At 37.4% G+C, this 23,369-nt stretch overlaps 3 protein-coding genes across 5 annotated transcripts; 1 reads left to right on the forward strand and 2 right to left on the reverse strand.

The window, feature by feature from the left end:
• Positions 1 to 5,398: 5,398 nt before the first annotated feature.
• Positions 5,399 to 6,110, forward strand: LOC121802661 (protein RESPONSE TO LOW SULFUR 3-like). The gene has a single exon (XM_042202336.1). It carries the CDS (start codon positions 5,508 to 5,510, stop codon positions 5,838 to 5,840), a length of 333 nt encoding a protein of 110 aa, XP_042058270.1. The 5' UTR covers positions 5,399 to 5,507; the 3' UTR covers positions 5,841 to 6,110.
• A 7,598-nt stretch (positions 6,111 to 13,708) lies between these two features.
• Positions 13,709 to 15,845, reverse strand: LOC121801987. The gene is made up of 2 exons (XM_042201484.1): positions 15,640 to 15,845; positions 13,709 to 14,432 (listed from the first exon to the last, which is right to left on the reverse strand). Exon 2 carries the CDS (start codon positions 14,359 to 14,361, stop codon positions 13,921 to 13,923), a length of 441 nt encoding a protein of 146 aa, XP_042057418.1. The 5' UTR covers positions 14,362 to 14,432; positions 15,640 to 15,845; the 3' UTR covers positions 13,709 to 13,920.
• A 4,361-nt stretch (positions 15,846 to 20,206) lies between these two features.
• On the reverse strand, positions 20,207 to 23,142 carry LOC121801986 (60S ribosomal protein L9-2-like). 3 transcript variants are annotated; one of them, XM_042201481.1, is made up of 4 exons: positions 22,693 to 23,142; positions 21,818 to 21,940; positions 21,420 to 21,506; positions 20,207 to 20,648 (listed from the first exon to the last, which is right to left on the reverse strand). In XM_042201481.1, the coding sequence occupies exons 1-3, from the start codon at positions 23,065 to 23,067 to the stop codon at positions 21,420 to 21,422; spliced, it is 585 nt and encodes a 194-aa protein (XP_042057415.1). In that variant the 5' UTR covers positions 23,068 to 23,142; the 3' UTR covers positions 20,207 to 20,648. The 3 variants fall into 3 exon arrangements, with proteins under 3 accessions (XP_042057415.1, XP_042057414.1, XP_042057416.1); XM_042201480.1 differs by having other exon boundaries at positions 20,207 to 20,690; XM_042201482.1 differs by having other exon boundaries at positions 20,207 to 20,695.
• Between the last annotated feature and the right edge of the window lie 227 nt (positions 23,143 to 23,369).

A 23,369-nucleotide genomic window follows, 5' to 3' on the forward strand; every position in this document is an offset into this window, starting at 1 on the left:
TTCTTAAATTAAAAAGTGCATATTCATGTGGAACGAAATGAGTATTATGTTAAAGAAATTGAAATCGACTTTTACGGAATGTCCACGGAATATTCCATTTTGAAATAAGGGTAATAGTGCCGTCATAATTGATTAGAAACTTTAACGTCAAATAGTGTTGGTTAAAAATAATTGTCATCTGTCACTCAATTTATGATCTGCTCCTATTTCGCAAAAACCACTCAAAAATTACGAACTTTTCTTTTTTCTAACGTCCTAATAAATATTTCTTCTCTTTTGTCCTTTATCCGAGTTTACCAATTCAAAAAAAGAAGGTTTTCGTGGGCGAATATTTACTCTTTCAATCTCTATTTCAGTCCTAGCACGTGTTCGTCATTTTTCAAAATAAATGAATGGATTTCTGTATGTGTCGCAATTATTTGATGATAAAAAATTTGATCACGTGCGTGTAATATATTGATGATGATGTTTTTAATAGACGAATCATTTAACTTACCAACGCCAGCCTATATTCCTTCCACTATCATATCATATACAATGTCGTCAAAAAATTTCAACATGGACAGTTTCATATAAATTATAATTTTAAGATTATTCCAGCTAATATTTTAAATAATGAAATACAGATAATAATTTAATCAAATTTCATAATTATTTACTGTCATTTTTAATTCTTGATACAATCCTTTTCAAAATTTCTAGGATAGCACTTCAGATCATTCAATTCCACAGCTGAGAAGTCAAGAAAAAAAAATCTCATTCTCAAAAGAATAAATGTGAGAAAGTTTATAATATTAAGTAAAAATAAAAAATATTTTTATAAATTATTGCCAAGAAGAATCGAATCATAAAAGGCCAAAGAATGAATTAAGTACTGTACTAAAAAAATCACAATTTATGTGGTCCGAATTTGTAGAAGGAAAAAAAGTCTTCATTCAAGCCAATGGTGGATTATTATTCTTCGATCCAATCACATAAAAGAAATTAGTTCTTTTTAATTTTTATCATTTTAATTGGTTCACAAAAAGTTTATTTTCTTTTGTTGTAAATGGAGTATTTCAGAACTTATTATTTAATAAGATAAGATATACTATTATCTACTTATAATCCTTTTTTAAATTTCATTAAAACCTAACTATATCCTATTTTTTATGGAGACATGAAATATAAAAGTAAAGGAAAAATTGTCAAAAAAAGAATTAAATTTTTTGTTAAATTTTGGTATATCTTGTAAATTTAAAAATCACCTGTCATGTATAATATATTGTTGATGTTTTTTCAAATAAATGACGTTGTTTTCTTTATAAATAGAACGATATCATTTAACTTACTGATGTTGACGTCCCCATAGGATTTTTCGACTAACATGTCAGATATCATTTCATTAAAAAATTTTGTTATACGATAATTACAAACATTTTCGATTGGTTTTAAAGTAGCGGGATGGACAATAATAACTAAATTTGGCGATTTTTTTAGCAATTTGTTCACAAATAAAGCCATAAAACGACATGAAAGGGTAAAGACAAATTCAATAAGATGGTGTTCGGTTTACATAATAAAATAATACCAAGATACAATCTAGGATTGAGTTGTGATATTATTTTAGTAATATGAGGTTATTCATGACTAATTATCCAATTATTATCCATCTAGGATTGAGTTGTGAGGTTAAATCTCATGAACCAAACACACTACAAATTTGATTCCGGATACAATCTTGCAAACCGAACACTTCCTAATAGTACTCACGAATTGCAATCTTGCATTCTTGCATAATAATCGATTAAATTTTATCAGATCCAGTTTTCTTGCTATTTTCAGATACATTGAACCTAGACACCCTTCACAAAGAAAAAGGAAATTAGTTATTAGCATAGTCCACATGATACTTACATATACACTTTACAGTATATATTTTCCTGCATTATTTACGTAACGGCATATAATAATCACAATAGATTTAACACGCAATCATTTGATATTACGACTATTATTGTTTACTTTTTCATTGCACAAAATTAATATCTTAATTTAATTGACAAAATATTTTTTCTCAACAAATAAATTCTGAGTTTAAGTAATCTCTTGTGCATATCTGCAAATGTACAAAACACACAATCTCTCGCCCACAACTGCGTCTCGTAGAAGGAAAGTCTCATCATTATGGGATGATCCCCTTTTTTCGATACATTGCTGACGCCCTTTAACTCCGATTTACAAATATTCTAAATAGATAATTTATTCTCCCTCCATCCAACTATAAGAATCTTGTTTTTCATTTTAGTATTTTTTTTTTATTATAGTTGATATATGAGATTTATATTCGCCTAACTCATTTTATTAGTATTTTATTAAAATTATTACTATAAAAATGAGACTTGGATTCTTAATTATGGATGCCATTCTTACTTGTGGTTGTGGATAGATGAAGTAATAAATATATGACAGATATGCATTAATTGAATGAGTTAGAACAACAATTGTAAATGTGCTAAATATGAATTATGGATGTGTTTGATAAGTTAGTAATACTAAGATAGAAAATTATATATGAACATTTCTAATTATTTGATATCATAGTTAAGCAGTTAAGTTTAACTCAAACCTCAATATAAGACAATGGCCCTCTCCAATCTTACCAAAATTATAACTTTAACCATGTTTATGTAACCCATCAATTTGTCAAGTTAAGCCATGTTATTTAATATACTATACAAATTTAGATAATTTCTTTTCTATCAACTAACAACGAAAAAAATCTTATCTTTGCATATCTTGACATAAAGCACGTATTTCTTATCTTGTTTTACATATCTTCTCATATCCATCTTTCTTATCAAACGGATACTGTTTGTTACACAGGTACTTATTACTACTAGCAAATTCGTATTTAAAATATTGACCTATTAAAACGATATTATCAAATAAAGTAAGATGACTTTATTAAAATATAACAAATTCAATAATCCATGTAAATTGTAATATTGTGATTACGTCTTAGAGCATCCACAATGGGGCGGACGATAGCGCGCCTTGTAAATTGTAATATTGTGATTACGTCTTAGAGCATCCACAATGGGGCGGACGATAGCGCGCCCGATCTATCGTCCGCCACTGTGGGTGCGCGGACGACGGACGATGCGTCGTCCGCGCCCTAAGCTTAGTCGGCAGACGAAGCGCGGATGATGCCCACTATGGGTGACGCGGACGATGGTGCGGACGATGCAACGCGTTTTAGTTTTTTTTTTTAATTCAAAAATTTTGTTTATATAAATACTCCATCCTCATATTTCATTTGTAATTTTCGATTCACTTTTCAACTCTCAAATTACGCTATAAAATGGATTCCGGTGGATACTCAAGTCCTGGTAGCCCGATATTTGGAGATGGCGCACGGTGGCCGGGTACACAACTTGGCGAATATCGGGCGTTCGACGACAACACGCAGTACGACCCCGACTTCAGTACGGATTCGTACGGTCTCTCTGACATAGAGTCGTCTCCAACTCGCCCTGCCGCCCCTTCCCGTCGCGCAGCCGCCGCCCCCGCCTCGCCCGCCGCCGCCGCCCCCTCCGCCGATGAGCCCTCGGCCGCTGCCACCTCCGCCGCTGTCGCCCCGCCAGAAAGAAGCGGACCAAGCACCGCGCGTACAAGTTGCCACCTCCGGCAACGAATGAAGAGTACGCCCCCCGGTCGTACGAACTACTAGCCAGATGAAACCCTCTTCTTGGCGAGGTGTTGGGTGGATATATCGGAGGACCCAATATTCGCTAACAACCAAAAGCAGCTCGCGTACTGGGAGCGCATCGCCGAGCGCTACAATGAGGCGAAGCCGCCGAGCGCGTACAAGTGCCAAAGGGAGCAGCTCCGCAAGCACTGAGATCAGGTGAAGAAGCATGTCAACCTCTTCACGGCGGAGTACGAGAAGTGCTCGAGGGATCAGGGAAGCGGCGAGAGCTTGAGTGACGTGCGCGATAGAGCGTTGTTGCCGTACCGGTCCATGTACGACGACTTCAAGCATTTCAGCATCTGGGCGCTCTTGAGGGACAAGCAGAAGTTCCAAGGCAGGATTCTGCACACCGGTGCGACAAAGAGGACGAAGACCACCGACATTGGTGGTTACACGACCAGCGAAAGCGAAACTCGTCTGGTGGACCTCAAGCGGACGTGCACGGAGGAAGAGAGTTCCGGCACACCGATGTCCTCCCGGGGACGTCCCATAGGCGTCAAGGCTGCGAAGAACAAGGGGAAGGCGAAGGCGACATCTTCCTCGGTCGCCGCCCCCCATCGCCGATCCCTACCCCGACCCCAGCGACAATTGCCTACTCGGATTTGGCAACAGCCTCGATGGCGCGGACGTTGTTGGATACGCACAACGCCCTTATGAAGTGTACGGATCCGACCAGAGCCGAATACCTCCAGGGGTTGATCGATGAGTTTCGCCGGAAGTTGGGGCTTTTGTAGAATAGTCATTTTTTTTATTTATAACCATTGTAACTTTTTTTTAAGAGCATCCACAATGGCGCCTAGCGCACCGCCTAGCCGAGCGCAGGCGCTAGGGGGTCGCTAGGCGAACCATTGGAGGAGCCGAAAACCGCCGAACGGTTTTTCGGAAATCAATTTCGCCTAGCGCTAGGCGGTCAAAATCCGCTGGGCTATGCGCTGGGCGATCCGCTCGGCTCCATTACAGCCCCCGGATCGCCCAGCGCATAGCCCAGCGGATTTTTTATTTTTTATTTTTAATTTTCGAAACATTATATATACGCGATTTGCACTTCATTTTCATTCGCACCACTTGTATTAACGAGTACTCTCTCTATCTTAATTTTTTTATTAATGTAATTTTGAATGTAATTTTTTTATTAATGTATTTTTTTAAAATTTTTGTACTTTTTTTAATTTATTGTACTTTTTTTTAAAAATTAAATAGTATTATTAATGTTTCCCGTATATGTCTCGTAAATTAAATTCCGTATATTGTGTTATTAGTGATGTGGCTATTGATGTGGCTGAGCTATTTATGATATGACTAGGCTATGGCTAGGCTATTTCTGATGTGGCAGGAGGATTTTTAGTATTGATGATGTGGCAGGAGGAGTTTGTGGCTAGGCTATGGTTGGGCTATTGCTGGGCTATAACCACTGTGGATGCTCTAATCAATGTATTATTTGTAGTTTCTATTTAATCGTTGTGTTTTTTAATTAATTTGCATTTATATATTTGAAAATATTTAAATTAATTAATAAAACAATAGTAAAATCTATATGGCGCCCATTAGGGCGCCCCACTGCAGGTGAAAGGGCATGAGTATAAAATGCTGACATGGCGGTGCATAGGGTGGGCTTTAGGATGGATGCCTTAGTAAAATTTACTCTATAAAAAGCCTTCAAACTAAACCAAACACATCACACTTCGCCAAATTAAATCGATCGCTAATTACTTCAGCAATTTAACATTGCATTTTGCTTTTGCCTTTTTCCCCCAAATTTCCCAACCCAACCCAAATGGCTCCAACAATCGCCGTGCCGATCTCCGGCCAACGCCGAGACGCGGCGGAGGCGCTGCGGCGGAGGAACGAGGAGCTGGAGAAGGAGCTCCGGAGCAGCCTGGAGAGGGAGGAGAGGATGAAGGAGGAGCTGCGGATGACGTGGCAGCGCGTGCGGTTGGCGGAGGAGGCGGAGGAGCGTCTCTGCAGCGAGCTCGGCGAGCTGGAGGCGGAGGCCGTCGATCACGTCAGGGAATCTAGGGCTCAGATTACGCTTCTGATGGAGAAGCTCTCCGTTGCTCACAAGCTTCTTCAAGGTGCTTCAATCGATGCTTTCTCTCTCACTCAATAATCTCTCTCTCATTCGATAATCTCTCTCTATCTCTATAGATCTGTGTGTGTGATGTAGATTTGTAGTATTTTGTAGTTTCGTTTGGATTTGAAATCCTTGGGATTTTCATTTTTTAGGAGTTTCCTTGGGATGAATTGTCGTAACAGAGATGGAGATTTTTATGTAATTGTAGTGTTATTGATTTTGTAATGGTGATGTTTAATCATGCATTTGTATATTATTCATCTTTTCTTCATAGAAAAATATATTATGAGTATTTTGTATTTTAAACTATTGGTAATTTATTTATTTATTGGACAAATTGACAGGAAAAATTATGTATAGCTTGATTAAATTCGAGTATGTTTGATGACTATAAAAATCAGATACAGAAACCAAGAAGTTTAACATCTTTGCCTAATTGTATTTATACATGAATTTGAATCTACGAGTGAGTAATTTTCATCACTTTGACAAAACATAACACATACTCAACCACGTCACCAATTTACATATGCATCACATCAATTTGGATGCGAGAATATGACCTAGCTTTTAGTTTTCCTAATTTTTATAACTATGAGTTTTTGATGTATCCAATTGGCCTTTGACATGAAATATTACAAACCAACACGTGATAACTCAATTTTAAATGAGAGAACTCATTTGATCTATAAATCAAACCCTAATTATTCACATAATCAATATGGACCACTTAAATATGTTACAATCGCTCTCCTATAAGGATCACTGTCCTCTTTGGCCATGGTCACATTAGTCACAATTGGTTTCTTTTACTTATCCACCACCGAGTTGGCTTCCAAACGATCTCGTTGATCACAATTGGTTGTTTTCCCAAGCCATCACTCCAGGTCGTTTAGCCTCTCAACGTAAGCATGAATGTTACATATTAAACATAAAAATTTTATCAGTATATACCGAATACCATTTGTTTACTTAAATAACAAAAAAAATTCTAACTCTAATTTGTAGATGACATTACATATGTGGTAAATTTAATTATTGTGACTAGTTAGTATAGTTTATTGGTAACTTTGGCAATATCTGCCAAACATCCATGTAATCACAATTAATTGTTTATCTAAATATCTAGACTTTCTACTTATGAATAGGTTTGCTCGTGATAGTTCCATTATCCATTTATTATCAATTAGTGATATGCAATGACAATCAATACAATTAATTGTTTATCTAAATATCTAGACTTCCTACTTATGAACAGATGTGCTTGTGACATTTCAATGCATTCTTATCAATTAGTGCACTCAAGTATGCATGAAGAAATATTATCTTGATGAGTCAACTTCAACTATTTAACCACTTTGTGCTAATTGGAAATCTTTAAATTGGCTTCTCACCTATCAAATGAAAGTTTTGGATTTATGGGTTTCCTTGTTAAACATAGTTTAATTTGATGGCCGGCCTATGACACTTAAAATCTAATTTTTGACTATTTAACCACTATCTGCAAATCTTTAAATTGGCTTCCCACATATCAAATGAAAGTTTTGGATTTATGGTTTTGTTTGTTAAATAGTTTAGTTGGCCTTATGAAATTTTAAATTACAAGTAGCACATGAAAATCACCAAGAGCCACTACTTCTATTTTCTACAAAAGAATAGGGAAAACTTGGGATTATTTAATGGTTTAGTGGAGTGTAACTCACTAGAATAGACAACCATAGATTGTTAACATGAGAAGAGTATAGAAGGAATGAAATCAAAATTGGAATATAATAGACATATATTGTGTGGTGACTAGGTATTCTAAAGGAGAATCATCAATAGTGTCATCTTTGACACTGGGTGATGATTTTAAATAAAATTATACGATTGGTCTCGTACAGAATTTGAAATTTTGATGGTGATGTAATCAAATAAATTCAATTACCATGTGTCATGGATTTTTTTTTGAAGATAACATAAATTATGGAGTCCTAGTACTATTATGCAGTTTTGTGAATGATTGACACAAATTTTAATATATAATACTAAATAAATAAAATTAGTTTGAAATATTATTAATAAAAAATAGATTTAATCTTAAATGAGTGAGAAACTTATCATAAATAGCTAAAATTAATTTTTATGGAAGACTAAAAATAGTAAAACATGATTATTTTGCTTGAGCGGATGTATTATTTTTTTCAAATCAAACGAGCCATTTTTCTTTGTAATAAACTCTTTTAATCTCTCATATTTTATTTTTTATTCACTTACTATTTACTTTGACCTCTTTTGTTTTTGTTCTCTTTGTATTTATCTACTTTATTCTTATTTCAAATAACTACTCCATATAATACACTTGAAAATCGTGCATGCTAAGCTAAAAGTCTTACAAAAAAAATCGAGATTTGGGATTTGGAGAGTGATTTCAATGTCTATAGAAGCACTCCATCATCAATTTAATACTAAGAGAAACATTTAAAATGAGTACATCCTGATTCAGATTCCACAACAACTTAGCCACCTTTCTCCAAACAATTTTGTTGGTCATAGACATGTCAATTGCAATTAACTTTTTTCTCCGGCCATGATTCCAAGTCACTATTTATTCTCAATAAAAGCATAACTATTACCTACCAAATATACCAAATATGAGAATTCATTAAAAATATATATAATCTATTAGAAAAAAAGTGATCTATTATAAATTTTACACTGATTTTATAAGTACTATTCCCTCCGTTTCATGTTAATTGAGTCATTTTTCTATTTTAAAAAGTTTCAAAATAATTGAGTTATTTCTATTTTTAGTAAAAAGTAGCCTTCTCACTTTAGATTATTCTTACTTTATTCACCATCTACTTAACATACTATTTCTAATCTTCGTACCGAAAAAAAGTGTCTCAATTAACAAGGAAGGGAGAGAGTAACTATGGAACATTGAAGTCCGTACGTAACACAAAATCCTATGCTGACATTGCATATTTGGTAAAAATAAATATTGTGACTAGTTAGGCCATCCGCAATGTTGTCTCTTATCCGTCTCTTAACCGTCTCATCTCTTAACTATTCATGGGCCCCACTGTACTTTTCACTCCATCTCTTAACTAAGAGACAAAACCTGCAACCCTCCATTTCTTATTCGTCTCTTAACCATCTCATCCCTTAACTATTCATTCAATTTCATTTTTTATTTTTATTTCCAACAAATTCAATTAATAAAAACACACTTCATTAAATAAAATAAAATTACAACTTAAAATCGTAAAAAATACATAATTAAATTCGTGGCAAAATAAATAAAAAAAGACATAATTTAAAATACAATTTTATAGAAATTATAAAAACTACTCCGCCGACGAATCATCCCCCGAGGGAGGCGGAATACCAAGTTGTCCCGCCAGATACACAATGTCGGCATGATGGGCTTGAAATTGGGCAGACGTCATGCGGGAAGTGTCCGCCATTGTCGTGGTGAAGTACATGGACATTAAGGAGGAGGGCGACCCTTGAGAGCCCGCCTGACTTGATTCGCCTTGGCCCCTTCTCCCTCTAGCCGCCTTCGCCGCCTTGGCCCCTCCTCCCTCGAGCCCGAGCTGGACCGGACACCGCCGGCCCACCTTTCCTCGTCTTTGACGGCCTCCCAAACATCCACATGTCTGAATTCTTTGCCGGTGTCGTTGAAATAGCTCGCAAAGCCGATCTTAGAATGTCGTCTCCCGTGGCTCCGCTTTGGTAATGAGCCGCTTCGTTCTTGTAGATGCCGCATAATTTTTTAACCTCTCTGTCGACTCGGTCAAAGTGAGCGCGGAGCATCTTCAATGTGCGGCGGTGGGACCCCTTCGGCTTAATCTCGTTGTAGGCCTCGGTGACCTTTTCCCAGAAGCACTTCCGGGTTTGTTGAATCCCGACGATGGGATCGTACGAGATGTTGATCCAGGCGTTGTACACAACCATCGTGTCTTTGCGGCTGTACGGATGCCGGCCTACATCCTCCCCCTCCTCGGCCGCCTCCGCCTCTTCTTCCACGGTGTCGAATGCCCTGAAGCTTCCACCGCCTCGTCCTCCTTCCGGAGTGGGTTCATCTGGATAATCCTCCCGAATTTGGGATAATCCCTGCGAATACCTCGGGGCGGAGGGACGGGCGTATGCATCAACGTCAAAATGGGGTGGTTGGTACCCCGCCGGCGTCGGCGAGCCCTAGGTGCCTGGCGTTGACGAACCGGAACCGGAACCACCCAAGACATTGTTCATGCCCCCCCAGTCGCCAAACGCGTTGATGTCAAACCCGCCGAAGCCGCCCTCGTTTCCGTCGCCGGACATTTTGTGATGAAAATTGGAGAGGTTAGATGAAAATTGAAGAGGAAATGGAGATGATTTGGGAAGAATAGATGTGTGTTTGTGTGTAATAAGGATGAAATAGGAGTATTTATAGAGTAAAAAAATTAAAATAAAAAATGGTCGAAAAAAATGATAATATTACCGTTTTCATTTTTTAAAATTTTATTTATGAAATTCAAATTTTTTAAAAAATAATTTATTGCGTCAGCGTGACGAAGCCCACTCGCGGGCCGACGAGTGGGCGTCACGCGTGGCGCAGGCGCATGTTGAGCCAGCCCGAGAGACGTCTCGGTGGGACGAGCGTCTCAGCTAGACCGGGACGAGACGGGGCGCTGCAACGCGTCTCGCCGCCGTTTCTTTTCGGCGGGACGAGATAGAGCCACCCGCGGGACGCGTTGCCTTAGGCTAGTTTATTGGGCACTTAGGCAATATGTTATCTGCCAAGCACTTAGGCAATATGTTATCTGCCAAACTATCCATGTAATTACAATCAATATATTAATTGTTTATCTAAATATCTAGAGTTTCTACTTACTTATGATACGTGTGCTCGAATCAATCAATTAGTGCACTCGATTTCTTTTGAAGAAATATTTTATTGATGGGCCAACTTCAATTATTCAGCCACTTTGTGACTATTGGAAATCTTTAAATAGGTTTTCCACCTATCAAATGAAAATGAAAGTTTAGGATTTATGGTTTACTTGTTAAATAAGTATAGTTTAGATGGCCCTCCTATGAAATTTTAAATTACAAGTAGCACAAGAAGGTCACCAAGAGCCACTACTTTTATTTCCCACAAAAATAGTGGAATAACTTATTACTTAATGATATAGAGCGTGTCACGCAAAAGAAAATAAATTCAACATTGGAATATAATACTGTATATTGTATGGTGAGAATAATCAATAGTGGCTTCTACAGCTTTGACTTCCGTGATGAAATTAAATAAAATTATATTGGTCTCCTATATTTGCAATATTGATGGTGGTGCAATCAAAAGTTATTGAAATAAATTCAATTGACGTATACCATGAATTTTAATTTTTATAACATTTAAAAAATTAGACTCCCTCCCATCTCACAAGAAGCGGACGGTGGACGGATAATTTTTTTTTTGTAGGATATTATCTTTATTTCGTATTCAATATATTATCAGAAAATTTTTCCTATTATTTGTTTCGATAATAGAGATTTTGGTATAACAATTTATGCAAAAATATTAATTATCTAACATTATTATAAGAATAATTTACTTTGCTAAGGGCTGAAGCCTTGCATCCCACTCTCACGGTACATATTTCTTTTCTTATTTCGAAATGTCTCGTTAAGGTATAGTCTTTTCATATTTTGACATTTTTTTATCCTTTTATACTTTATTTACTTTACACTAAACACTACTCCTAGTATATAGGCTTTTCATATTTTGACAATTTTTTTATCCTTTTATACTTTATTAACTTTACACCAAACACTACTACTTTCTTATATTATTTGTTGAATTTTTTTTCATTTACCTTGAGGAATTAATAATTTGAATATATAATGGATAAAATGGTACCTACCAAGTTCCAACTAGCTAGTTCTAACAATGTCTATAATAGAGTGACACAACCACGATTCCGCCCAAGATACAACCACAAAAACTCTTCCAGCACAATAATGACCACACCACAGCCACAAATTTCTTTAATTTATCAATTATTGATATATTTTAATTGGATTAGAATAAAATTAATTGGACAAAAATAAATAGATCATGGAATGGAACGAAAAGAATGATTTGAGAATGAATATTTTATAAATAACGATTTTAAAAATAAAAAATCAGCACCGCGGCAGCTCCGCCCACCACCTCTGCTGCCACCTCCCCTGTCCACGCCGCAAATGCGGCTCTCATATATTATTTGGAAAGTGATTTCAAATATATTTAGCTTTCTTTAGAATTAAAACCGTCAAATTAGCAACAGTGACAAAGCTACATATATGCATGGGTCTTGGAATTTATACGTATATATATTATGTATCCATAAATTTATATGTATTCTATTTCAGTGCAATTGGTCTCGAAATAGATTGTAGAATCACTTGATTCCAAGGCCGAGTTCGAGTTGAATCTAGACACAACACATATATTTACTTTCTTTAGTAGAAATAAATAGTTTAAAAATAAATTTCCCAAAAACAGAGAAATTTGTCAAAAACAAGCTGAATCCGTTTAAATGCCATTTTCAGTTTTCACAGTTAGATTCACAGTCAGGTTCACTGAACCGAGACACCACACCTATTTTCCTTCTTACTCCATTTTCCTCTTGCATATAAAACGAAACAGTTTAATCCACAATGCTATCAAATCAAGAAAATTAACCTCAAATCGCAGACATAAACAAATCGACGATGGATTCGATCGGTGTGAAGGCGGAGGCGCTGCGGCGGAGGAACGAGGAGCTGGAGAGGGAGCTGAGGAAGAGTTGTGAGAGAGAAGAGAGGATGAAGGAGGAGTTGGTGACGGCTCTAACGTGGTAGTCTAATGTTCAAAAACAGGTATACAGTATATTTTTATGATATAGGAGTATCTCAGCAAACCAATTACATGCCACATGAATTTTCGATTGTCAGAAATAAGCCCAAAATCGAAACAAATTTGTGGTAACTTAAAAACCAGTAAAAAACCAGCTGAAATCATAGAAAGAAACCGCAATTTTGAAATAGGAGCCAAACTGTGAATTTTCTTGCCAGAAAAACTGTTGAAAATCCAGAAAAACCAGTATCAACACCAGAATCTTAAACTTTGTAGAGAGTGATCGCAATGAAACTTATTTCCCGATAATATCAACAAGAACTAAGCAAAGAATTGAAGAAGGGGAAATTGAAAGAGAACAGTTGCACATACATGACATATTTCCAAATATGTAGAAGCCTGATGAAAACTGACTCCAAAATCGTGGTCGATGATTGCCTTGATGGCAGAATGTCCGGGAACAAAATTATCTCCTGCACGAGAGACTTTTTTAGTTAGAAGCTTCCACAAGATGTATAACATAAATCATTAAAAAACAAAACAAGAGATATTACAAAGCCTCCTGTAAAATACTTAATCCCCCTGCAAAAAATGCCATAATGTTAGGGTACAAAAGGAGTAAAAGACAGTTCAACCAGAACAAAAAAAAGGAAATTACTCCCTCCGCCCCGACTGAAATGATGCATCACTTACTTTCGGATGTCTCAATAAGGAATATGCATCACTTACCTTGAGACGGAGGGAGTATAAATGAATTGAACTGATCAACTGTGTTTCTTCCTTGACCTGCAATGCTATCAAACAGATAAATTGAATAAAGTTTCCGTCAACAAAGAAAGTATTATTGCTCCTTCTGACCCAACAAATGGACAATTCATCAAGTGAAAGGATGTTTCTAAGGAAAGAGAAACATCACATGCATTTATAGATCAGGCAAGTTTTGGATCGTAAAATTCTCCAGAAAAAAGATCTTCCGGACTAGCACTCGTTAACTAAAAGTGATTGGATTAATGCTCAAGGGACTAGTGACAAAAGACAAAGTAGGAAGAAAGAAGTAATATAAAGGTTACAAAATAAGGTTCCACCTTCCTTTCTCAATAATAAGCAAGAAATACCGAAGACAATGTTTTTCCTGATAAAGGGCAGGGTGGTCATGTCCGCCAACAAAGTAACGACCAAGTTCTTTTACACATAACTAGTCCTAGGGAAAAAGTAATTAAAAGGGGTAGGGGGTTAGGAAGGCCAAATATAGCAAGAAAGCAGCTACAGTATCTAGCTCATATCCATGCCCTCTCCAATCTGACTGCAGATTGGGCTAACAGCAGTAAATGATCTCTCAAATGGCGAGGGATGGCGCTGTGCATCCCTTCTGCGCTTGAAAGAACAGCTCTCTGCCGTGGAGAAACTCTCAGCATCGAGCTTCCTCCGGACACCTCTCACGGCTTGTTGTTCAACTTGTGATAAAGGAAAAATCTGCTTGCTCGCTCTGCAGAGTGAGCTATGGTTATCATACAAAATTCTCTGGTTACAGTTTTTGTCACAAATGTGCATCTGTCCAGTTAGCCTGCAGCGATACATATTCCCACATACAAGTTCGTTTTCACATTTCCAGTCACACTTGTGAACTGGGTTAGGCCCATCTTGGCCCAGAATACTCGACAAATAAATAACATTTGTAGGTACAGTTACCATAGATTTGCCAAATACCTCCATTTTTTTTTATCTTGGCAAGCAAATCTTAACGACTAGAAGGAATCTCAATCCGAACTCCTCGACCAGATCTTCTGCATACACAAAAGGAGATGTGAATTATTATGTTTTGATAGCAGAATCATTTTGAGTATATCGAATCTGCTTAGATAAAACAAATAAACAGTTGCTCCGCTACTAAGAAGCTCTAGTCAAGTAAAGAGTTTTGAGGGATAAAAGTATAATCATTTCCACTGGTAGCAATTTTTAACTTTTTAACCCGTTCATCCTTAGTACTGCGCTAAGACCATCTCAAACCAGTAATTAATGTGTTACATGCTTCCGAAGAGTCTCATAACACACAGCTTATGAATGTAGAAGGCATAATTAAGACATGACCTACTAAAGAAACAAGCTGCTTCAAGAGCACATCACATAAAAGCATAACTATTTTGAAAGCTATAACGAGTATAAGAGACTGCAAATGTATACCTAGCGCATTACAATACATGAACGAGCTAACAGATAAGACTCAAGCCACCCATGTGATGTATTTTGAACAAAATCCACAAAATCTCTCAAAACCAAGCAATTTCTGCTATCTTCATTACTTCACAATACAAAGCGATTTTTTGTGCAGATCCTTGACGCATAACAGGGAAAATTATAAATGCACATTTGTCTGATGAAAATTAAACTTAAAGTCTCAGAAATTCAAGTTAAAGGCGCTGGTTTCCTTCTTTTCCAATGTAAAAACAAACAAATCGACATGTTCTAGCTTATTTTTGTGTGATATAAGTGATTTACCCTTCAGCCAACAATATGAGACAAAACAGTTCAAATTACAATCAGATTCCTCAAAAAAATCAAAGAAATGAAGAATTTAAGAAACGAGTTACATATCATCACCTCACAACGCACAAATAACAGAAAATAATCTCTCGCGTAGCTCGGCCAAATTGATTTATCCTTAAGCCATCAACATTACCAAAAAAATTCAAATTACAATCAGATTCAAACAAAATAAGAGAAATGAAGAAAAATTAATACTCCTAGCTACATATCATCAGAAATAACATAAATACAATCTCTCGCGTAGCTAAGCAGATTGATTTATCCTTCATCCATCAAAATTACTCAAAACAGTTCAAATTACAATCAGATTCATCAACAAAACAAGAGAAATGAAGAAAAAATAACACTAGCAACATATCATCACCTCAAAACGCACAAATAACAGAAACAAATCTCTCGCATAGCAACAAAATTGAAGAAAGGAAGAGAGAGGGAGAGAGAGCTTACACAGTAAGACGGAAGCTTCGGCGCAAGCCAACGGTCACCGACTTTCTCTCTCACACACACACACACGCAGCACGCACACGATAGGCGAAAAAGGGGAGGGAGTGTGTGATATTTATAGAGCACGAAGATAAGGTGATCCGATTCAGACGTTGGAGTTTTCCACGTGTTTCAATTCGGTGATGAAATGCAAATGCATGTATAGTATTGTTAGTGCAAATGTAGGTGAAATTTCGGGGAAATGCAGATGGAATTCACATTTAATATGAGGCCACAAACTAGTCGTTATCCATCCGTGAATTTTAAATATTCATGAATCCGATTCCTCTCTTTTACATGATTGATTTGTTTATATGCCTAGAACTAGTAGACATGACAAATTAATTTGAAATATTTGCAATTTAAGTAATAAAATTAATGTTCGTGAAGTTTTAATATGAATGACGAATAAATATTTAGTGAGTTAAGTGAAATAGAAATAGAAATAGAAATAAAAATAAATATGTAAAATAGATATTATCTCTATCTCTTGTTAAATGATATTTTTTCATTGAGTATGTAATTTAAGAAAGTGGTATTTTAGCTGGTTATGTATAAATCACTTAATTATAAAATAAAAATAGTAATTGAAGAGAGAATAGAATGAAAGAAAATTATGTGTATTGAATTTTGCTCTGAACATGCCATAAAATAAATACGTATTGATGGCATGCTATATCATTACGTAGTAGTGTTGGAGTAAATTTTTTCTGTAAGACTTATAATGGGACAAAGCTAATATTTAAAATTGATTGTTTCTTTTAAGTCCACTCTTCGACCAAAATTAACAATAACGTAGTGATGCTTACTTTTAGTCATTACTTGATGAACGTTGTGGGATGGGCCCACACGGATGAAGATTTTTAGAGCATCTCCAATGGTCGGCGTCACCACCGGAGCGCCGATTTTTCGCCCACGCCGGTTTGACGCCGAACCATTGGAACCGGCGTGGGCGAAATCGGCGTCAAAATCGGCGTCGCCATGCCGATTCCCGCGCTGACGCCGGTTCCCACGCCGATCCTCACGGGCGCCATTGTGGCTCCCGGATCGGCGCCAAACCGGCGTCGGATTTAAATATTTTTTTTTTTTTTTCGCAAAACACTATATATACGCGCGTTGAACCTCATTTTCATTCGCACCACTTGTTTTAACGAGTACTCTCTCTCTACCTTACTTTCTGTACAAGATCAATTTAAGAAATGAGTAATGCCGGTGGTAGTGGTGGGGATGCGGATGAGTACGAGCGTATGATGAACGAAGAGCTTGATGCCTATACGAGCCGTGAGGTTGATCGATGGATGCAGAGTTATATGCAGCCGGCGGCACCTCGCCCACGACCAGTTGTCCACCGTCGACAAGTGGTGCATCGTGATCATGACGCTGCACATCAGCGCCTGTTCACAGATTACTTCGCAGAGGAGCCGCGTTTTGACGCCAACCATTTCAGGCGTCGTTTTAGGATGAGGCGGGACTTATTTATGCGTATTGTTAACGAATTGGAGCAGCGATATCTGTATTTCCGCTTCAGGCACGATGCGGTTGGCAGACCCGGCCACACCCCTATTCAAAAGTGCACTGCGGCAATCAGGCAGTTGGCCTACGGCACCGCGGCAGACATGTGGGACGAATTCCTCCACATCGGTGAGACGACTGCCATCGAATGTATGAAGTATTTCTGCCAGGGCGTGATCGAAGTATTCGGTGATCAGTATCTCCGAAAGCCTACCCCCGAAGATTGCCGGAATTTGCTGCGGATGCACGGGGATCAGCACGGGTTCCCGGGAATGCTAGGCAGCATAGATTGTATGCATTGGGAATGGAAGAACTGTCCCGCTGCCTGGAAGGGGTTTTACACGACCGGCTACAAGGGAAAAAATCCCACGATGATCCTCGAGGCCGTGGCTGATTACCGGTTGTGGATTTGGCATGCGTATTTTGGGATAGCCGGTTCGAACAACGACCTAAACGTCCTCAACTCGTCGCCCCTTTTCAACGAGCAGTGCCAGGGCGTCGGTCCGGCCATCAGTTTTGTCGCCAACGGCAACCAGCATGATATGGGCTACTACTTGGCGGATGGGATATACCCTAGGTGGCCCGTCTTTGTGAAGACGATCCGGTGCGCATCAGAGCCGAAGAAGGCCTACTTTGCGACGCGGCAGGAGTCGGCGCGAAAGGACGTGGAGCGCGCATTTGGTGTGCTTCAAGCTCGATGGGCTGCAGTTAAGGGACCAACGCGTTTGTGGCATGTCGACTGCATTGCTGATATAATGTATGCCTGTATTATCATGCACAACATGATCGTCGAAGATGAAGGTGTACAACTGACTGATTGGGCCACCGACGATAATGAAGCAGGTCCAAGCCACGGCGTCATCACCGCCAACGTACGAGGTGGGGTACCGCACGATGAAGAAGCCCTCCTCCAAGCACATGCCGACATGCGTCAGACGGAGGCTCATATTCGACTGCAAAATGATTTAGTTGAAGAGTTGTGGGCGCTGAGGACTGCAAGGCGGTAGTTTTTATGCAAATTTATGTAATTTTTTAAATGTAATATTTTTAATTATTGTACTTTTTTTTATATTAATGTAATAAAAAAATTTTAATATTATTATTCGAATTTTCCGTATTTGTCTCGTAATTTAAATTCCGTATGTTGATACAAGTGTAAATTAAATTATATAATTGTTATTAGTGATGTGGATAGGTAGTGTGAAGGCTATTTGATGGCTATTTGATGTCCAGTTGATGTGGCAAGCTGATGTGGCAGGAGAATTGTAGTGCTGATGATGTGGCAGTGTGAAGGCTATTTGACGGCTATTTGACGTCCGTCAGCATTGGAGATGCTCTTAAGCCGCAATTCGATGCAATTTCACATGTGAGTGATATTATTTGTAGATACAATTTGAATTTATATAATTTTATTGGTGGATGTATTTGAATTTGGATAAAAGCGAATTGTTATTGATCTAAACATGTTCTTTGTGTGACTTTGTTCTGCATTTCTGTATTTAAATTTAATTTTGCATAGATCAAAATTATATATATATATATATATATATATAGAGGATGTATTCATTTCCTTTTGATATATAGGGATGTATATATCAAATGAATCAAGTTATAAATAGAGTTGTTTAAGTGCACAATTCAAAAATAATTCTAAAATATGAATAAATGAATGTAATAAAGACATGTCTTTCCCTATACTACACGTAATAAATGTAAGAGATTGCCACTCCTAGAATTACAATTAGGGAGTACTCCCTCCGTCCCGCACTACTCGCACGTATTTCCTTTTTGGGCGTCCCAAATTACTTGCACTCTTTCCATTTTTAGTAAAAATTTTCACCTATAGCCGTCATTTTTTACTTTCCTATACACTCATTCCTTAGTCTCCGTGCCGAAAAGGAAATGAGCGAGTAGCTCGGGACGGAGGGAGTATTATTTAATGTCACTAAGTGAATATCATTGAATGTCATTTAATTTTAGATATATTCAGCAACTCAGTCTAATTTCCAAAAAGGCAAAAACCCTAGCCATCACTACCGGAATACAAGAAACCTTAGCTGCCATGGCCGGAATTTCAATCGCCCAATAGCTGCTCATGTCGCCCCGACCGCAGCACCCCCACCGGATATCGACCACCTTGGGGCGAGTCGGACCTCACTCCTCACTCTTTTAACAATTCTACTTGCAACTTATATATTAATGTACCAACCACCCAACTCTAGCCATATATGGGTTGACATTATTATACAAGTGCTAAACATGATCTTCTCGGACAAAAAAATGCAAAATTACTTCGCAAATCTGAACACCACAAGAATTAAGGCTGAGAGAGTTATATTGTGTCATTTTTCTATTTTGGAAAGTTTTATGTCAATTGAGTCAACACATTATTTCACCTTCATCCAAATAAACAACTTGTTTCACCTAATTTAACACAATAATCACACTCATAACATAGATGATATTTCAAGAACCAATTACCTAAAGCTACCAAAGCCATTCAACCCTTTCTTTCTCTGAATCCATAATTGGAAAAGTAAACCTCTCAAGAACAAAGATTGAGAGAGTTGTATCATATCATACGTCAATTCATCATTTACATTAAATATATAATCTTTGCATACTGATTCTGATTAGAAAACGCCAAAATGATGGAATAAAGATACTCCCTTCAACCCAAGTTATTTGAGTAGTATTTAGTTTATTGAATTTTCTATCCTAATTTACTCTCTTCTATACTTTATTCTTTCTTATACGTTATTCCCTTCGACTTGATCATCAAACATCACTTTCTTAAATCTCGTTCCAAAGAAAGCCTCAAGTAACATGAATCAGAGAGAGTAGAAAGAAACGATTTTCAAATGGATCATGGATGTTTGCCGGAGCTTTCTAGAAATGAACAGCTCACAAATGTATAAATTTAACAGAACAATCACACTCCTAACAAAGATGATATTCTCTGATTCCATAATTGGTAAAGTAAACCTTCAAAACACCACATTCAAAATATAGCGATCACTTTCCAGAATCAACAGGTATACTTATATAGAAAAGAATCATCATCAATTCATCATCATCCTCCACTACAAAGAATACAACAAATAACCACTCATATCAATATACATACAATATAAAGCGCCGAATTCTAACCTCAATTCCAAATGTAAGAGAAGTAACAAGGAAAACCCCCTCCGAATCGGATCAAAGCATCCCAAACAGCACAAATATGCCGAGCAAGATCAGCCATATGATGTGAACCAACAGAAGCGCCTGACCCGCGGGGCCCGACCCGCCATTGCCGACTTCACAATACCCGGATTTCTTCACACGCGCCCCGGCGCAGTGAGCCTCTGCGCACCCGCACCAGTAGGTGACGCCGTTGACGCCACAGACCGGGTCGTGGCGGAAGCATTTCACAGGGCACGCATCTGGTTCCGAATTCAACGGGCAGAGGTCGGTCTCTGGGTGATCGGAAGGAAGCTTGAGGATACTAGGCTCGGATACTAAGCTTGAGGATATTAATTATTCAGAACCATAACAAATTTAATTCATGTTTTAGATCATATTAATAATAGAGTTTTAACACCATACAAAAATTCGATTGGAAAGCTGAGGTGAACTTTTTCATTTTAAAATAACAAAGATCACCAACTTTACCATATTTCAAAAAATATCTCTAATTGTAGCATACTTTAGAATGCATCCCCAACATTTAAGTTAGGAAAAAAGCAATACCACCCTTGTTTTTTATTTGCTAAACCGAGATTACGTAAGTGTTGTGTAAAACATTTTATGGAAAAAACCGAAAAATTGGGAACATTCGATTCAAAACAAAAGTTCAAGAAATTTTATAGAAAACACTGAAACTTGGAGACAACATAACCAAAACTCATTTAACAGCAAAAAATTAACCGAACCCCGACAAAATAAAATTTCAAGATCAAACATTTTCACCACCAAAAAAAGGATGTATAAAAGAGATGAGCATTGTCATTTTTCATCGAAGAAAAATGAAAGTCTTTACAAATTCAAGCAAGTCATTGAACATGTAAACGGAGAGTAATATTCTTACATCAAATGGCCTGTGTTTCCATTAAGCAACTCTCGTGATAAAAAAACTGTAAATACCATAAGCACCTATCTATCCATAATAAGCTCTATAATAATATTTGACTAAATTGAAAATTAGTCAAAAAAGAGACTATCAAAAGAAAGCACTTCAATCAACTTACTTATTCTTCAACAGCTATAGCCCCCTTTTCACTTACGTAGATACCGTCAAGGAACTTCCGAATATCCTTGTTCTTCACATGGCATTTCTGTACAAGTAAAGAAAAGCATAAGCTATGTATGCATTGGAAGATAAAAACACATCCGGGTCTGAATTATATAGTCCACTAAAGAATTATGCCCTGTGTTGCGCATAGTAATTAAAGGAAGGCATATGTACATAGGATGTTTATTTGTGAAAGTTGTTTTTCTAGTACGCATACATGTTCGTATGAAAGTCAAATTAGGATAAATAATGGGTGGAAATAGTATGCAAAGTGCTTCCAAGAATAGTGTTAATTTATTATAGTGAAAAGATATAGTATCAATTTAACATCATTGGTAAACAGTGATGGAATACCTGGTTTATCAAAGCACATGATCTAGAAACAAGCTCGATGTCATTGCCCTCCAAAACAAGCTCATCCTTCACCTTCTCAGACCGCACAATGGAAACCCCTCCGAGCATATCAACCTTCCTCACCTGTGTTCATTTTTACAGGAACAAGTATGAGAGACATTAGTCGAACCAAGGAAAGATCCAGCCATGTGGATCCAAATAAAAATAAACAGAGCAATCTTATTCAAGAGATACATAACAAGCATTGACGGACGCAAACGAGGAGCTCAGGGGGTTTAAGTCCCTACTAAACTTATTTTAAAAACTTTATCCAAATTTTAATGCAAAGGACTCTAGCAATGGGCTAAATCATCCAATTTTAAACTTCATTCCAATTTAACCCCATACTATATATTTTACTCTGTATAAAAAGTACAAATGCCAAGACCACTGGGAATTCAATGTTCATGAAATACTCTAGCATTTCAAATATCAATAGAAACATCAAAATTTCTTAGAATTCCACTATAAATCGAAATTCTAACTTCAAAAAATACAGTATAGGATATGACACAGCTGCAAATGAAAAACAGCATTTCTGAAAAAAGCATCAGAATTGTCCAAAATTAAAGAGAGCAAACATCAAAGCTCAAACCACTGAGATTTATATGAAATCCAAACAACAAACTCATCAACACTATCATGTGTTATGATTCAACTACGAATGAAGAAACAGTATTTCTAAAACCATCAGAACTGTTTCCAAACTTTAAAGGCACAAAGCCAAACAACAACAAAATCATCAACACTATCAATACTTGTGGCAACATTTGAACTTATTAAAACGAAAAATCCGTCGCAGAAAAAAAAATCAACAGAAAAATAGTGCTACCTACCTTCTTCTCGCCAAGGAAGTTGCGGATCTCAATGGCGGTGCCGCTGCCAGTGATGGAAGCGTTGATCGGAAAGTGAGCATAAACGAAACGCATCTTGTAACGGTAGCCGTTGGTGACACCGTTGATCAAATTCTGGACGTGGCTAAGCGCGGTGCGGATGGAGGCGGTGGCTTTCCTGCTGCCGAACCAGGCATCGATCTTCAGCTTCTTCTTCCCGGTTTCCTGGTCAGTGACGAGCTGGAAATCCAGATTTAGATGCTTGAAGTTGCGGGAGAGTGTTCCCCTCTGGCCTTGGACCTCGATCACCTTGGCGCTAACCTTGATTTTGATGCCGTCGGGGATATCCATGGAGTCGGAGGATAGGATCGTCTTCATTTCTGCGTGTGTGTGTATGAGCTCTGGGAAGATGAACTATAACCCTAGCTATGGCGAATTTTATGTGAAGAACCCTAATTTGATTTAAATTAGGCTGTTGCAAAATGGGCTGGTTTTCTAAACTGATTTCTATTTCAATTGGGCCTATCGGTGGCTATTTTTAAATATGCCCTTACTTTCTTTTCTTTTTTGTTATAAATAAAATATTCCATTACGCTTTGAAAAAAATTGCAGAGAGATGAAAAGGGAATAAGAGAGAAATTGAAAAAATGCAGAGAGATGAAAAGGGAATAAGTAAGAGA

This window comes from Salvia splendens, chromosome 5 (assembly GCF_004379255.2).
Source record: "Salvia splendens isolate huo1 chromosome 5, SspV2, whole genome shotgun sequence".
NCBI classification, from domain to species: Eukaryota; Viridiplantae; Streptophyta; class Magnoliopsida; order Lamiales; family Lamiaceae; genus Salvia; species Salvia splendens.

Excerpts from the sequence above, each read along its gene's own strand:
- LOC121802661 (XM_042202336.1), top strand. The coding sequence starts at position 5,508 with ATGGCTCCAACAATCGCCGTGCCGATCTCCGGCCAACGCCGAGACGCG.
- LOC121801987 (XM_042201484.1), bottom strand. The coding sequence starts at position 14,361 with ATGGAGGTATTTGGCAAATCTATGGTAACTGTACCTACAAATGTTATT.
- LOC121801986 (XM_042201481.1), bottom strand. The coding sequence starts at position 23,067 with ATGAAGACGATCCTATCCTCCGACTCCATGGATATCCCCGACGGCATC. Across the intron at positions 21,941-22,692 it reads ACTTCCTTGGCGAGAAGAAG|GTGAGGAAGGTTGATATGCT; the intron begins GTAGGTAGCACT and ends AAATGAACACAG. Across the intron at positions 21,507-21,817 it reads CATGTGCTTTGATAAACCAG|AAATGCCATGTGAAGAACAA; the intron begins GTATTCCATCAC and ends TTACTTGTACAG.